The 17088-nt window shown below is 57.0% G+C and overlaps 1 protein-coding gene across 1 annotated transcript; it reads right to left on the minus strand.

Moving 5' to 3' along the window:
* Positions 1–3079: 3079 nt before the first annotated feature.
* Positions 3080–10745, minus strand: SLC6A8 (solute carrier family 6 member 8). The gene is made up of 13 exons (XM_036271000.1): positions 10447–10745; positions 8684–8815; positions 7397–7646; positions 6759–6891; positions 5654–5788; positions 5467–5570; positions 5248–5372; positions 4584–4696; positions 4358–4495; positions 4183–4285; positions 3993–4093; positions 3747–3917; positions 3080–3415 (listed from the first exon to the last, which is right to left on the minus strand). The coding sequence occupies exons 1-13, from the start codon at positions 10706–10708 to the stop codon at positions 3275–3277; spliced, it is 1908 nt and encodes a 635-aa protein (XP_036126893.1). The 5' UTR covers positions 10709–10745; the 3' UTR covers positions 3080–3274.
* Positions 10746–17088: the final 6343 nt, after the last annotated feature.

The raw sequence follows: 17088 nt of genomic DNA on the forward strand, positions 1-17088 counted from the left end.
CTCCCTGTCCAGGTTCTTGGTGACCATCACAGCATGGCTGATGACAACATCACAAGCCAGAGCCAGCCCTGGCTGTACAGTTGGGGCTTAAAGCCCCTCCTCACTAAAGGGTACATGCCTTGCTATATAAAGAGCAGGGACTGGCCTGGGAGGGCCCAGAGAGGAGCAAACTCTTTTCTGACGGCCTTTTTTGCCCAGACTGGCATCCAGAGCACCAGGTTCCTAAACTTTGACCTTCCACAGACCTACCTCAGCTGACGACTGGGCCCATGCCTTATCCTGCTTTCCCTCCCGTGACACTGGATCGAGTGCCCTGCTCTCACCTAAGGCTGAAGCCTCTTGTGCTTGAGGTCCTGCACACAAGGACCTGAATAGAGCCATTGTCTCCAGTTCTTTCCCACCCTTTCTTTTAAGTTGTGGTAAAATATATGTAACCTAAAACTTCCATTTTAATCATTTTTAAGATTACAGTTCAGTGGCGTCAAGGACATCGTTGTGTGTCACTGCCATCTATTCCCAGAGCTTTCCATCTTGCAAAACTGAAACTCTGCCTCCATTAAACACTCACCCCCATCCACCTCTAGCCCCTGGCACCAACCAGCCCACTCTTCGTCTCTATGAATCTTAACTCCCCGAGGGGCCCATAGAAAGGAATCATACAGTGTTTGTCCTTTTGTGTGACTTCTTCCACTCAGCATAATGTCTTCAAGGTTCGTCCATATGGTAGCATGTGTCAGATTTTCCTTTTTAAGGCTGACCAATACTCCACTTTATGAATAGACCATGTTTTGTTCATCTGTTCCTGTCAGTGGACACTTGGGTTGTTTCTATTCTTTCTTAATCCCACTCCAGTCAGGCTTTTGTACACCACCGCCCCCAAACCAAACCTCTCTTGTCCAGGTCTCCATGATCCTGTCACCAAACCCAGCAAGCATTCTCAGGCCCCCTCTCCTTTGACCATCAGCAGCACCTGACAGCCGAGCACTTTCTTCTCCTGGACCCTCACTGGGAGAGGGAGGTGTTCCTCAGACATGCTCCAGGATCAGCTCTGTACTCTTAGAGTCTGTCCCACCGGTTGGCCACCCCATCCTGTTCTCATTGCCTGTTCCCCTTCTCAGCCACCTCTGAGTGTCCCAGGCCCCCAGGGCTCAGTGCTTGGGCTGCCTCTCCCTCTACACCCATTCTTGTCTGCCCTTTGCTAAACTCATCCAGGCTCAGAGCTTTCAGGGCCATCTTTATATGCTGAGAACTTCCTAAATTGTCTCTTTAGTTCAGACTTTCCAGAATTCTTATCCAGCTGCTGTCTAGAGGTCTCCACGCAGATGACACTACTATCCCTTTCAAACCTCTTCATGTCCTTGGCACCACCACCCTTTGTGGTGCTCACGCTTAATCTCTTGAGGCCTTCCTAACTCCTCTCAACCCTGCATCCCAGTGGTCAAGCCCTATTCTTTCTGCTTTGCAAACTGGTCTCTAATCCAGACTTTGCACTGCTAGTGCCCTGGCTGGTAAACCCCTCCCCAGGCTCTGCTGCAACCTTACCTCTCCACCTCCCCTGTCCCTCACTGCCTGCATCTTGGAAAGTGTTCTGTTCAGTGTGGCATTTGGGCAACCTTTGGAAAATCTGCACCCGTGACTTCCCACCCACCTTCCGTGACCTCACACCCACTTGCCCTGCTCAGTGTTCCTCTTTAGCATACTGTAATGCTTTCTCCCCAAGTGTGTCAGCTCCTTGGGGAAAAGGCTTTCTGCAGGCTTCCTTCCCCGGTTGTATAATTCCCAGTTCCTGGAACACTGTCAGGTATGGAGACCCCCAGAACAAATTCTTGCCTAAGTAAACAGCTCGAGGTAGGGAGGCCTCCCCTGTACCTTCAGTCCCTCCCGACCCCCAGACAAGCAGAGGTGGAACAGGAACCAGCTTTGGAAAATGACATGTTTTTATTGCTATGTTTGCAGTGGCTTTTAGCACAGTAAGAATGTCCCCGCTCCCCCCCACCCTCCCCCGCCCGCCTAGTCCCTCCCCTCCAGCTGATGTCAGGGTGTGGGGGAAGTCTTTCTAGGGTCCACTCAGCTATCCCGGGATTGGATGTGACACGGAGTGGGTTAAGTAAAGCTGCTACATGGAAGACTTGAGATGTGGAAAGTGCATCAGCTTTAAGCTCGCAGGTGGGAGCCAAACTCGGATCCCTTCCCTGGCTGGTGCCCACCTCAGCTCCCTGCAGTCTGCCCAGCCCAGGGGGCAGGGTGTGGGTAAGCTTGAGCATGCCAGGTGAACAGCCCCAGATCCCTGGGGCAGAACACCACACCTACTCATACCCCATGACTTGTGGACAGAGGGGCAGTGTGGGGACACCCCTCGAGGCCCCTACCTTGCACTTTTCCACCTCAGTCTGGGGCCGGGGACTACACATGCATACCCACACAACAGACTAGCACACTCAACAGCTTGAAGCTCTTGTTTTGCCTATGAAAATTAGATCTATAAATTCACACTCCTTGGCTGGGGCAAAGGAATAAAGAGGGGCTGAAAGGGACTGTGAGTGGCAAGGAGAGGGACCTCAGGGCTGTTTTCTCTTTAGAAATATACAAGCAGAAATCTCTCTCAAGTTTTTATAAAATGTGCAAAATACAAGCCTCATTTGCCCACAGGCACAGTTTACACACCTGGTATTCACCTTTGCTAAGAGATAGAGATCTGTATATGCCCTACATACTCACGCACACATGCACTCATACACAAGCTCACACAATTGATATTGGTGGCAATTGGCGCAGGAACCAGAAGGTTCCATTGCTGGCTGGCTCTCTAAGCTTCTAGATTAGGGATGGGGAGAGGGGTCTAGCCCAGTTGAAATACTCACCTTGGTTCTGCTGCCCCTCCCTCACCTTCCTCCCCTCTCCTGTTCTGCTGTTCCCCAAGCTGCCACTGCTGCCTCTGGGGTAAGGAGCCACCCAAGGGTGTGTTGGGCAGAGCCTGGAGAGGCAGGGGCACTAGTGGGAGGGCAGGCGACGGCCTGGGAAGCAGCGTGGGCACCAGCTTGGTTGGTGGGGGGAGGCATCTATTTTTGGTGGGTTGTGGTATTTTTGGCATTTTATTAAAAATGGAAAAAGTTATTTTAGTTATAAGCACTCATGGGTGCTTCCTTCCCCTCCCCCCCCAGGCAGACCCCAAAAGTGTCAGGGAAAGGCAAGCCCCCTGGAGGGGTTGGGGGCGCTAAAGCAGGAGCTGCTATGGCTACAAGAGGGAGAGCTGGCACTGGGAGCCGGCTGCCTGTCACATGACGCTCTCTACCACCACCACCTTGTTGCTCTCGGCCACTGGGGTCAGGGTGGTCAGGCCCCTGACCTCCAAGTCTTGAGCTCTGTACTCCAAGTGGTGGAGGCCCCAGACAGGCTGTGTCAGGTGCTGCCAGCGCTGCAGGAGAAAGGGACATGGTGAGCCCCTGGGAAGGGACACCTGCTTGTCCTTGGCCTCTTTCCACTACCACCACCTGCCACCAACTCAGGGCCCAGGGCTGCTCCTCCCGGGACACGGACCAGGCCCTACTCCCTGCAGCAGGGAGACAGGGCCGTGTGGCTGTGAGAATGGAAGCTAGGGACAGACCTCTCCCCGTACCACGACCCTGGATGGCCAGCTTTCCTTTCATCCAGCTGGCTCAGAGGCTTCTGGTACAGTGGGTGGAACGGACAGTGGGAGGTTAAGGCTTTGACCCACAAGAAGGGAGGGGCAGTGTCAGGGAACTGACCTCAGCCATGGTCCCCTTGGCCGTGAGGAGGCGGCCCAGCAAGTGGAGGGGCACACACAACATGGAGGAGAGCGCGAGGCCCCAGCCCATAGCCTCGCCCCACCATGGGTACACGTAGGTGTTGTTGTAGACCAGTGGCTCGGAATACACAGCATTGAAGACAAAGATGCCCTGTGGAGAGAATCTACAATCAGCCAGTGGTCCCAGGTGCCCTGCCCCACCCAGTCCAGCCTTCCTGGCCCTTACCATGCAGACCAGTGGGGTGAAGAAGGACCAGCACCATTTCATCCAGGGGCAAGGCCGGTACCCAATCATGCAGGCCACGTCATCCATGAAGCGGTCAGCTCCTGGGGTGAGGAGGCAGGAGGGCTAGAAACTGGAGACCCACCACCCTGCTCCACACCACAGCCCCACTCGCCCCTTGGCCCAGACCTACCATATACCCAGGCGACCACCACACACTCCCAGAAGGCCTGCCAGAGCAGGGTTGTGCCACTGGCCGAGTAGTAGTCAAACAGCTGGAAGACATACATCCCACCCTGGGGACAGAGCCAGGTCAGGGCAGGTGGCAGCCACGGGCCAGAGGCAGCCCTTACCCTACCCTCACTCACATCCGTCACCATGGAGAGGTCGATGACAAAGCAGAGAGTACAGCAGAGGGCCACAGAGATCTCCCTTTGGAAACGGAAGTAGTAGGAGGCCGGGAGGAGGTCCAGCAGTCCTGTGATGAAGCCTTCCACACCTACAAACTGTGGCTAGGTGCTCAGGCCATGTCCCTTGCCCACCCGCCAGTTCCTCCCTGCTCCCAGCTCCCTCTGTCATGTCCCCTCTGCAAACCTGGCTGTCCAGGCCCAGCAGCAGCAGCATGAAGAAGAACAGGGCAGCCCAGAGTGGGGCCACGGGCATCAGCGTGACGGCCCGGGGGTAAGCGATGAAGGCCAGGCCAGGCCCTAAGGGGGAAAGGGGCAGGATGTGGACACCTGTGGCCTATGCCCATTTCCTGTCCCCCACCCCTGCTCCCTGGTACCAGAACTGTGGATGATGGCAGGGCACCCTATAGCCAAGGGCCTTTCCCCTCATGTCAAGGCACTTCTGAATGGCTCAATTCCTTTGTGGGTGTGCTCAGTAAACCTCTGCCCATAGGAATGGGGGGTCTGGTTCAGACTTCTGGTCACCATTGACCCTGGAAAGGTCTTTCTTTCCCTCTGCAACACTGGCAAATATGAAATCATACCCTGAGGTCCCTGAGGGGATGGATAGCCTGGGGCTCCAGGTGGCCTGGCCCACAGGGCTTTAGCCCTAAGCTGGCTGGAACAGCTGTGCCTTGCAGTTGCTCATCCAGGCCTACCTCTGGCCCATAGCAGTGTGACAAGTTGAGTTTGAATTTTTTTTTTTTCATTTCTCAGAATGTTGATTTGTATGTGCATGTGCATTCACGTACATGGTATGTTGGACAGCAGCTGCTGTTCCGGAAGCCAGGCTGGGGCCCAAGGGTCTTTACCTGACTCTGCCACTTTGGAGATGTGCACACCCTGCTCTGCAGCCATGAAGCCCAAGATGGAAAAGACCACGAAGCCAGCGAAGAAGCTGGTCCCGCTGTTGATGAGTGCAAGGATTATGGCGTCCCTGGGGGGCACAGGGGACCGAGGGAGCTAGTTAGGCTGCCTCCTTGCTGCCCATGGGTGGGCAGGGCAGGGCAGGGCAGGGCAGGTGTCCTTACTTGTAGCAGTTGTTGTTGAAGCGATTGTAGCTGCCGAGGGCTGTGAGGGCCCCTAGGCCAATGGCATAAGAGAAGAAAATCTGGGTCCCGGCATCTATCCATACCTGGAGATGGGCCAGGAAAGAGTAGATGTGAGGAGCCCTGTTGGGCTGGCCCCCTGCTCTACCTCCCACTACCTCCACCTCACCTGAGGGGACCCCAGCTTTGACCAGTCAGGCTTGAGATAGTAGATGATGCCATCCAAGGCGCCAGGCAACAGCACTCCACGTACCAGCAGCACAACAAGGACCACGTAGGGGAACGTAGCAGTGAAGTACACAATCTAGGGGGCCAGGCTGCTCAGAGGGGCCCTGCGGCGCCCACCTCCCACTTAGAGGCCCCCAGCCTGAGCAGCGCAGGCCACGGCCCCCCGCCACTGGACAGTGTGTCCAGGGGTCAGGAATGAGGCCAGCCAGCAGCCTTCCCTTATACTCCTCAGACCCATGGCTCCTTCCAAAGGAAGCCAGGTGCTTGGCTGGGGCATTAGCAGCCCCATGGAAAGCACAAGTCAGCTGCAGAGGGAGGGGAGAGACAGGGCCCTCTTTGGGCAGAAAGTGGGAAAGCAGCCTGGAGGCAGGTCCTATGTATCCCATGTCTCTGACTCCAGGTCATCCTCTGCAGAGAGGTGGGGTCCTTGGTAGCTGGGATTAGAAGTGGGCCGGCCAGAGACAGGCAAGAGAGAGACAGACGGCAAAGGCCTCTGCCTTCCATCCAAGTGGGACCGCCAGCACGGGAGCTGGTGCTCTTCAGACCCTGCTGGGGAATGAGCCAGCCCTCCAGGGACCTGGCCATGTCCCACAGCCCTTCGGCACACTGGCTTATGCATTTGTTCACACATTTGTCTCTTGAACCTGACAGAGAGCTTCTGGGGAAGGCATGTGTCTAAGACTCGACCCTGGGCCAGACAGGCAGGCAAGAGAGAGTGCCATAGGGCAGGTCAACCCAGACAGTCCAAACAGACTCAGATAGAGAGTGAAGAATAGAGAGAAATGAGGAAGGAGGGAGGGGACAGGGATGCCCAATACTGGGGAGGGGCGGCTGTTTGTTAGACCTGGATTTGGAGAGTGGGGAGGACTACCCAGCCACGGGATGGGGATCAAGTGGCCTGGATTGAAGTACCTGACCCCTCCTCAGGCCCAGGTCCAGTCACCTCCTGTTGCAACAGTGGTTCCTGGCAGAGCCCTCCCTCCCCCCAGGCAATGCTGCCCCCAAGCCCTGCTGTCACTCCCAGCACTGCCCGCCTCCAGCTGTACCTTTCCTGTTGACTTGACCCCCTTCCAGACACAGAAATAGACCAGCACCCAGCAGGCCAGCAGACACAGGGTCACCTCCCAGTTGAGGGCCCCTGGCACCTCCAGCCCCCTGGAGAGCCGCAAGACTTTGTTCCTGGAAAGGGAGAGCCCCCATGAGGGCTGTGCCAACTGAGGGCAAAGCACTGGGAGCTGCCCAGGGTTGGTGCTCCACTCCTGCAGCCCTCGTGTCCAACTGGTCCCTCCTGAGCACCTGGGCCCAGCCCGCCTAAGCCTGTCACTTGGAAACATCACAGTGTATGTGCCAGGAGCCTAGGAGCCCCTGAACAGGTGATGGAGGTAGTGGCTACCTCCAGCACACATTGTGGTAGTTCCTCCTCCCCTAGGCTGGCAGGTACGACCGAGTCACAGTGCCCAAAGTAAGAAATGGTGCTGAAGGGGCAAGGCCCATCCATCCTGGCTCCCCCAGGGACTGGGCTGGGGGGCGGGGTCCCCAAGGGCAGGCAGGCCCAGGAGTGACTTCTGCTGGGAATCCCCCCAGGGTTGGGTCCCACCTAACCCATGCAGATATGGGCCACAGGCTACGTGTGGAGCCCAGAGAGAGGCACAGGCTGGGCCTGTTCCAGAGGCGCCTGACTCACTCCCAGAACTCGATGACAGGGGACCGGCGGTCAGCAAGCTGGTCACATGTGAGGTTGGCCAGGCTGGCATTGGCACAGTCTTCATGGTGGAAGATCTCCACGCAGTCGGGAGTGTTCCAGGTATGGCCGCACGTGGCCCAGGGCAGCGTGGTGGTGAAGGACTTCACCAGGTAGTAGAAGCCCCAGGCCAGCACCATGATGTAGTAGGTGTTGCAGTAGAAGACGATCACCATGGAGGCGTAGCCCAGGCCTAGGACGAGGGCAGTTTCTATTCAGGCTCTCCTCTGGCCAACTTCCCACTGCCCCCTAGCATCCTGCTCCCTGCATCTGCCGTCCTACCGCTTCCCATTATCCATCCCCCAGGTCCTTCAATGTCATGCTCTAGACAGAGCCCCATGGACTATCCCTTGCACAAGTGTCCCAATGCTAGACTAACTCCTCAATCTGTCTCTGGCCAAAAATCAGCCCCTGCTCCTGGCCTCACTTGATCCTCCCCGGACCCAAGGTAGAGCCCCTCCCATCCTGCCTCCATCTAAGCATTAAGCCCTATTGATTCCCTAGGCTCAAACACCTGCCCCTTCTCTTGGGCCTCACTGTCACCATGGCAGTTGAAGGCAGGCCAAGCCTCTACCTGGCCCCCCAGTGGCCTCCAATACTCAGCAGCTTGGGAGGCTTTCTGGTGACCTGGGGCAGTGTGGGAGACAGTCAACCTCTCAGCAGGTAGTCTCAGTCACTTCACCTATGTCCCAGCCTCCTTGGGGACAGTAACAGTAAAACCTACCTCCTAGGGCCTTGAGAAATGATGGGGAACACTGCCATGCACAGAAAGGGCTCTAAGGTGACCTTTGCCATTATTAGTTCTTCCATTCAGACCCTGAACTTTCAATGGCTCCCATCCAGGCTCCTTAGCCTGGCCCTCTGGCATTGGGAGAGCTGGCCCCGGGCAGCTTCTCCCACCATAGTCTCTTTCCCCAGTCACCCTCCACTCAGCCTCAGTGAGCCAAGTGTGCTTAGCAGAGCCTGTTCCCAGCCCTGCTGGGCCTGGGCATTCTCACCCTAGTAGAGAAGCCCAATTGCCCCTCTAGCCCTAGCCTGCCCAAGGTCACTGGGTGGTCTGCATGGTCTCCAGCTTCCCCCTCATGACTTGGGGGGGCCATCAATAGGCCCTAGGCCTGGTGCTCAGACAGGATGAGGTTTCTCAAGTGGGTGTCAGCCTTGCCCCAGCTGTGGGAAAGGAAAGAATGCCTGAGGGAGAGGGCAGAAAAGAGCTGGCCCAGGGCTGCTCACCTTTGAACAGGGGGCAGATGTTCCAGACATTGATGCTGCCGGCCTTCATGAACTGACCCAGTGAGATCTCCAAGAAGAAAATGGGAATTCCTCCGATCAGGGCGATCAGGATGTAGGGAATAAGGAACACACCTGAGGGAGGACACACAGGCCAGGGACTTGACCCAAACTCCACAACCAGGCTATGTAGGCTGTGGCCAGTCCAGCTTTCAGAGGCCCTGGGAGGCTGGGTGAAGCCCCAGCTCCAGGCTCCACCCCAGCCCCATCATAACTTCCCACTGGGTGAATCAGTGCAGGGGGTGGCCACTGACTCAGAAGCCCCAGGTGAACAGCCCTAGAGGAGGTTGGAGTGTTGGGTGGGGGTAGGGGGGGCTCTGGCCCAGCTCCCTGAGCTGAGGGGGTGTCCTAAGCCCACAAGGCTTCTACCTCCACCGTCACCTAGGGTGACCTAATGGGTATGGAAGACACACGTGCTTGCACACACAAGTCATCCCTCGTGTCACAGTTCCTTGTTTGCCAGGCAGTACAGGAAGGAAAGGCAGCAAGGGCATGTGCGTACATGTGTGTATGTGCGTGCATGTGTGCATGTGTGCCATGGCTGACACTCAGGACTAGGGGCCTGCCTGGCTTGGGCGAGGGCAGGTAGCACTTGCCTTCCCTGTATTCACACTGGGAAGGTCCAGGGAAGAAGGTGGGTGGGTGGTAGTCCTCTGCCAGTGTGTGTGTGTGTGGGGGGGGCGGGGGGGGTGTCTCAAAATGTCAATGAGCAAGGACAGAGGGAGACATCATGGGGGAAGCCACCTAGCTCTGGAGGCAGCATGCAGGGCAGGGCCAGAGACCACAAGCCAGGGGTGGGGGTGGGTGGGAGCTGGGCCCCACTAGCCCCTGTGCACTCCTCACTCATCCACAGGCTCCCTACCCTTGCCCCTGGCCCAGCTCTCTCCATTACTCAGAAGCTGGGCTTCACTGCAGCTTGCCTGGCTCTTGGTCCCCGCATTCTTCTTGTGTGTGACCTTGGGCAAAGGCCTTCACTCTGGGCCTCAGTTTCCCACCAGTCATCGTGGCTTCCCACCAACCCCCGTGCTGCTTTGCAGTCTCAGGACATGCGTGCCCATCTCTGTTGCTAAGCTGGGCTGGGGCGGGCAAGCGGGCATGGGTGTGCATGCAGTGTGTCCAGCGGCGGCGCCAGGCAGCCCAGGCTGCAGTCTTCCCATGCCTGGCTCAGGCACCCAGTGTTCCAGGCCCAGGCTAGAGGGAGGATGGGGAGGGGAGGGCAGGGGAGAGAGGGGAAAGGAAGGGAGGGGAAGGGAAGGGAAGGGAGGGGGAGGGACAGAGTGGCCCATTGTGTGTGTGTGTGTGTTCGTGTGTGCACACGTGGGGGGCCCACACAATGTGCCACTTGTGTGCCTGACCAGCGGAGGCAGCCAGGGCTCCTCACCTCTGGGAACCCCCCCCCAGGGGGCAGGCCTCGCCTTCCCACCTCGGTGGCCAATCCCAGAGCGAAGGGAGTATGAGCGGGCAGCCCCAGGGCTTGGGCCAGAGGCTCGCGGGCCCCCTCCCCCCACACACTGCCAGGCACATGACTGGCCTGGGGGTGGACGCTGCCAGGCTGGGCCACCGAGTGGCAACCGCCGGCGATGGGCGGCCCCTGGCCCCGTCTGCCTGGGGGGCCCTCCCCACCCCCTGGACTTCGCCCGTGCGCCCCATCGGGGCGGGCGGCGAGCGGGGGAGGGTCTAAGGCGCGGAGGAGCGGGGGCGCTCACCTCCGCCGTTCTTGTAGCACAGGTAGGGGAAGCGCCACACGTTGCCCAGGCCCACGGCGAAGCCCACGCACGACATGATGAAGTCCATCTGGCGCGTCCAGGTCTCGCGCGGAGGTACGGCTAGGCGGCCGCCAGGCGCCCCCAGGCCCGCAGGGCCATCGCTCTTGGCCGGGGCCCCGTCGGGCACGGGCGCGATCAGCGGACCCTTTTTGTCGTCTCCAGACACGCTGTAGATGCCATTCTCGGCGTTCTTCTTCGCCATGGTCCCAGCGGGAGGCGCGGCCGGGCCGAGGAACGGGTAGCGGGGGGCACCGGCGGCTTGGGGGCCCCGAAGGCGCGGGCCGGCCGGGGGCGGCCGGGCCAGAGTCGGGGCGACGGGCGGGCGGGTGGCGGGTGGGGTGCGGGGCGGGCGGGCGGCGCGGTCAGAAGCAGTCCACGAAGCACTTGAAAGTGAGCCTGAAGAATCTCATGTGTGTCGGGGGCCCGGGGGCGCGCGGGCGGCGGCGGGGCCCGGCCGGGCGGCGGCGGCGGCTCCCGAGGCTCCTGCCCGCGATTCGGGAGGCGGCGGCGGCTCCCGAGGCTTCTGCCTGTGCGCGATTCGGGCGGCGGCGGCGGCGGCTCGCCCGGCCCGAGGCTCAGCCTAGCGGGGCGCGGGCGGCATCGGGCGCCCACTGTCTGCAAGCGGCGGCCGGAGCATGGGTTTGCGGCCCGCGCCCCCCGCCCCGGCCCGGCCCGTACAACTGCCTGGCTCGCCCGCGGCTCCGGCTCCGGCTCCGGCTCCGGCTCCGGCTCCGGCGGCGCCCCGGGCGCGCTCGCCCCTCCTTCCCGGCGGCGGCGGCTCTGGCCGCTCTCTGGGCCGCAGCGGACTCAGTGACTCGCCACCGCGCTCCGACCGTCTCTCTCCTCGCCTTGACCGGCTGCTGCTTAAGAACCGACTCCGGGTGATGTCACTGTCGCCCCACCCCCCACGACTAGGCTGCTCCCCCTCCCCCGTCCCTCCCTCCCGCCCTCTCCGTCACTCCTCCCACCTCCTCCTGCCCTCCTCCCGAGGAGGAGACGCCGCTCCCGCGGAAAGCAGGATGGCTGCTACCTGAAGCACCCGTCAGCACCTCCTTCCCAGAGGCCGAACCGCCCCTGTCCCCAGGTTCACCTGGGCGTACCCCTGCCCAGATGGCCACTCCTAACTTGCCCTTCCCGGTTCTAGAAGAGCCTCTTCCCTGGCTGCCTTCCAGCCATCCTTAGCTCCCTTTCTCCTTCTCCCCTTCCTTCCAGCCTGTCCCATCTCTGGGCCCTCTCTGACTGTCATGTAGGGGCTGGGGCAGTGTTGGGCACTAGAGGGGTGCAGGGTGCTTTGGCCTCTTGAAGGGCTGGGCCCAGCTGGCCAAAAGAGAAAGGCTGGGGTGGAGATGTCTGCCTCCAGGTGTGCGGTCGTGTTTTGCCACAGGCACCGCCCTGCCTCCTCCTGGCATTCAGCCCTCCCCAAGGGGTGCAGCCCTGGAAGCTGGAGTTCAGGGTCTCAGCGTTTGGGGTGATAGGTCTCTACGAGTCTTTTAAGGGGGCAGAGGTGAGCCCGCCTGGCTGAGGTTCAAGGCTACAGTTTGTCACCAAGGTGGGGAGTGGTAGGGACCCCTGCTGTCCCCATCCCTGCCAGACCTGCCGGAGACACAAGTAGGAATCTGGTAAGGCTGCCCCCTGGTGCCTAGTGGGTGCACAAACCTTTCCTCAAAGGCCTCAGCTGCGAGGTCCCAACTCCCCACTCTTGACACTCCTCTCCCCAGGGACCTCCAGGCCTCCCCAGCAAGAGCAAGGTTATTCAGCTGCCTCTCCACTGGCAGCTGAGCAGCCTATTTGGAATTTTCCAGGGCCAAGAGCAGCCATGGGGTGGGGAAGGAAGGGATCATTGTCCTGGCTGGGTATGTGAAGTGTACCCCCCCCCCCAAGTCCCAGGCTCGCTGCAGTCCCCAGATGGCTCATCTCGTTAAGCTAAACCCTCAGCCATCCGGCGGCTTTAAGAAGAAAAGCAGTTCCGGCTGGAGCCAGATTGAGCCTGCTAGGTGAGGGAGGGGCAGCATCTCCACCCAGGCTGGTTGGAGGAGCCTCAAGAAGCATGTGGGAGAGATGGGTGGGACTGAGGGGGTCTTGGAGACCCTTGAGCTGGTAGGGTCACAGTGCTCATCAGAAGACCCTAACTTGAGCCTTCTCTGGCTCAACTTAGGACTGAAGCTGGTTTGGAGACAAAGAGGTGATAGAGAACTACGTTATCCATAGATGGTGTGGAGAAGCTCGCCCCTGGATGGGGGCTGCTTCCATGGAGAAGCGAGGACAGAAGCCAGACAGCACAGAGAGAAGCAGGGGGAAGTGAGGACGTGTCTGGGTGCAGGAGACTCAAGATCACACTTGTCCAAGGAGCGTGGTGGAAAGAGAAAGCAGTGACTGGAGAAAGACATGGGCGAGCCCTTGGTGTTTTGGGGAAGTGGCCACAGCTTCCAGGAAGGCATGGGGTGAAAAGACCAGGGTGGAGGGAGCCTGAGAAGAACCAAGGGAGCCAAGGGTGGGGCCCTCCTCCACTCTTCTGGGAAGGGAGGCAGGTTCTAAGGTTGGTGGCAGGAATGTGAGGGAGCTGCCGTTGCCTCTGTGGGATCAGAGGCTGAGAGGGAGGTGGCTGGGCCAGAGTGGCTGCTAACAATGGCTTGTGTGAGCTCTGGGACTCCAGTGGCAGAGGATCCCACTGCTCCAGGGACTGCTGCCTTCAAAGGGTGTATCCAGATGCTGGAGCAGGGGCCTCATTATCTGGGGTCAGGGTGGGAGTTGCAACAGGCTGCCAGACCAGACAGGGCCACACATTCCCTTCCTCGCCCGCCCTACCCAAGTTTTCTAGCAGCACAAACTGACCAGTCCCTCCCCATCTGCTCTTCTTTAGGCTTTTCTTCACACTAGAGATCAAGCTCAATTCTTCAAGGCTGCAAGATTGGGCACCAGCTGGCCCTTGGGCTCCCCAGTACTGAAAAGCAGCCGTCTCCCAAGCTGCCCTCTCTGCCCTTACCAGGTCCACTGCCTGGGGCACCTCTTCTTTGCTGACCTCCTTCTGATTCTGTAGGACTCAGCTCAGCTGCTACCTGTTCCAGGAGGCTAGAGAGGAAGGCGACCCAGTGACCCAGGCTTGCACTAGAGCCCCGCCAGGGCAGCTGGGCTCATATGGTACTCGAAGTTCAAGAACCCATCCTCTCGGGCCAGATTAGGCCAGAGTTTCCCCAAGTGGGAACTGGAGGCCATAATGATAACTTCTGGTGTGCTGACCCCCACAGCTTGTGGGAACATCCAAGTAATGATGTTCTGAGGGCGGTTCCCATAGGGTGCTTGGCACATGAGCCAAACAAAGGCAGAGGAATTTCCAGCCCTCAGGTTCTTGGCGTGTTCTCAGGGTTTGGTAAGGTGTACCTTGCCACCCCACCCCCAGCAGCAGCTGATGGGGAGGAATGCGGTGGATGCCCCAGGACCCCAGCTAAGGGCCTGTCCCTGCCAGCCCCATCTAAACCTCCATCTGTTTTGCCAGGTCCTTGTGTTCATGGCCCTGTGAGGCTGGTTCTGGAGCATGTGCAGGGGTGGGTGAGATACTTGTAGATACTTGCTCAACCCCCAAGGGGGAGCATAACCCACTGTCCTCAAGTATGGACTGTGCACTGGTAAAAAGCAGTGTTCTCCAGGCAGCAGCCATGGTGCACAGCTTTTCAGAGGCCAGTGGGGGTGGGGTGGGGGTGGAGCGTGAGGGGAGGAGGGGAGCACTGGAAGGAGGGCTCCCATTGTCCAGGGAGGTCTGGGAATTGGACCCAGTGCCTGCTGCGACTGGGGCTATAGGCCTCACTGGAGTGGGCTGGGTGGGAGGGCGCCCTGCCCTGGGGCAATGGGTTAACTCCAGGAGGGCCTGGGCAGCTGGAGGCTGGGGGATGCCTCTTCTGCTATAGGCTGCCAGCACAAGGAGCTTTGCAATTAGAATTAGCTGGGAACAAAGGGAAGGCCGGAGTCCACCTCGAAGGGCTTTGTGCTTCCAACAGCTGGTGAGGGGAGGATGGTACCAGGCTGCCCACCAGGCCTGGGGTCTGGGAGGGGACAACCTGACCCCTACCCCTGCACAGCACCCCTTGTTCACTAGCTGTGCTTATCCACACAGGCCCCTGAAAGGATTTGTAAATTTGTTTTTATGGGTTTTTTTAAATTATTTTTTTTGTTAATCCTCACCCAAAGATATTTTTTTCCATTGATTTTTAGAGAGTGGGAGAGAAGGGAGGGGGGAGGGAAAGACACACACACATCAACTGGTTGCCTCCCTCACACACCCTGATGGGCTGGGGCCAGGGATGGAATCTGCAACCCAGGTACGCGCCGCCTTGACTGGGAATGGAACTTGACACCCTTTGGTGCGCAGGCCGATGCTCTAACCACTGAACAACACTGGCCAGGGCTGTTTTGATGTTTTGAATAAACTTTTTATTTCTGAATAGTTTTATATGTACAGACAGATTACAGAGATAGTGAGAGTTCCCACACACCCACACCTAACATTGTACATTGGTATGGCACATTTGTCACAATAATCAAACAATATTGTATGCTGTGATTAACTCAAGTCTGTAATGTTATTCAGAGTTCCTTGGCTTTTCCCTCAGGTCCTTTTTTCTGTCCCAGGATCTCACACTGCATTAGTCATGTCTCCTTAGACTCCTCTTGGCTATGGCTGTCCTCTCAGATGGGTGACTGCTCTGCGGGCTTTGTCTGCTGTTTCTGTTCTGAGTAGATGTGGGGTGGGGGTGGGTGGCTATTGAGAGGAGGACTGAAGAGGTGAAGCACCCTTCCCATCACATCCTAGCAAGGCTCCAGGTGCTCAACATGACGTAGCCTCTGACCACGTCAACCTTGGTCACCTGACTGAGGTTGCGTTTGTTCACCAGGTGTCTCCGCTTTCAGTGTAATTTCCCACCTCTGCATCTTGTCCTCTTTGGGCCAAAGTCACAGTACACAGCCCACACCTGAGGACAGGGGTTGTGCTCTCCTTTGAGGGTTGGGCACGTATCTACATAAATTATTTTGAATTATCTGCACAGAGCTTGTCTCTTTTTCCCTATTTATTTATTATTTAGTCATTTACTTATAACTGAATATTTTATACTTTTGGTTATAATCCAATACTACTCTATCTTGTGGCTCAAATTGTTCCAGCATTAGCCAATGGGAACTCTTTTAGTTGGCTCTTGTGTCCCTTTCTCATACCCCCAATCACTGTGCGTGTGTGTGTGTGTGTGTGTGTGTGTGTGTGTGTGTGTGGCAGGGTGGGGAGAGAAAGTGAAAATGAACTTCTTTCCTTTCTGGCACTACAGAGTGCTCCAGGCTTATCTTGTCTATTTTCTGCCCCAGCCCTAGAATCAGCCATTTCTCCAAAGAGCCCTTTATTGGAGAATGGTGTTAGAAACCAAGGTCTGGGCTCTAGTGTGCTCATTGTTACTGGAATATCATTGCTTGTAGGCCCACTCAGCTGACAGACATAAATAGTATGTACATACAGATATGCATCTGTATCTATATTAAGGTAAACATAAATTCATATTGATGTCTCCAATTCTGATCTATTACCACATGGATCATTCTAGTACCTCCTCTTGCTTGTCTGTCTCTTCCCACTTCAATGGTAGGAAACCTGGCTCCCACCATCTGCCTTAATTGTCTCATTCCAGTGCATACGTAGGGTGCTTTCAGAACTGTTAACCTGTACCCCCACGGAGAACAATGTTCTTAACTCTAGTGCAGTGTTCACAAGCAGTTCCTTCGCCTTAGGTCTTGCAGACTCCATTCATTTTCATGTGACTTAGATCAGCCCCTTTCCCCCGACCCCCTTCAGGATATTTGTAATACATGCAGTGTCTCTGGTCATAGTTCCCATTCCTTCCTGGCATCCTTCAACCTCCTGAAATATTATTTTAAATTTTGCATACGTTAAGATTCACTCTTTCTTCTGTACAGTTTTGAGTTTTGACATATGCAGAGGGTCATGTGTCATTACAGCATCATACAGAGTAATTTCATGGTCCGAATCACCCCTGGGCTTCCAGCAGTAACCCGTCAAACCCCTGACAACCATTGATCAATTACTGTCTCCATAGATTTGCTTTTTCTGAAATGTTATATACATGGAGTCATACAGTAAGTATATAGCCTTTTTCAGACTGGCTTTTTTCACTTAGCAATATATATTTAAGAGTCATTCATTTTTTTTCATGGCTTCGTAGCTCTTTCCTCTTTATAATTGAATAGTATTCCGTTATCTGGATGCACCACAGTTTATCCATTCACTTAATGAAGGACAGACATCTTGGTTGCCTCCACATTTTGCTGATTATGAAGGAAACTGTGGTAAACATCTGGGTGCAGGTTTTTGTGTGGACATACGTTTTCAACTCCTTTGGGTAAATACTAAGGAGCACAACTGCTGGATCATATGATAAGAGTATGTTTAGCCCTGGCCAGTGTGGCTCAGCTATTAGAGCGTCAGCTCATGGACCAAAGGGTTGAGGGTTTGATTCCGGTTAAGGGCATGTACCTGGGTTGCAGGTAAGACCCCTAGCTCCAGTCGGGGCCGTGTGGGAGGCAACC

The sequence above is a fragment of the Molossus molossus genome, unplaced genomic scaffold, assembly GCF_014108415.1.
Source record: "Molossus molossus isolate mMolMol1 unplaced genomic scaffold, mMolMol1.p scaffold_m16_p_2, whole genome shotgun sequence".
In the NCBI taxonomy this organism is placed as follows: Eukaryota; Metazoa; Chordata; class Mammalia; order Chiroptera; family Molossidae; genus Molossus; species Molossus molossus.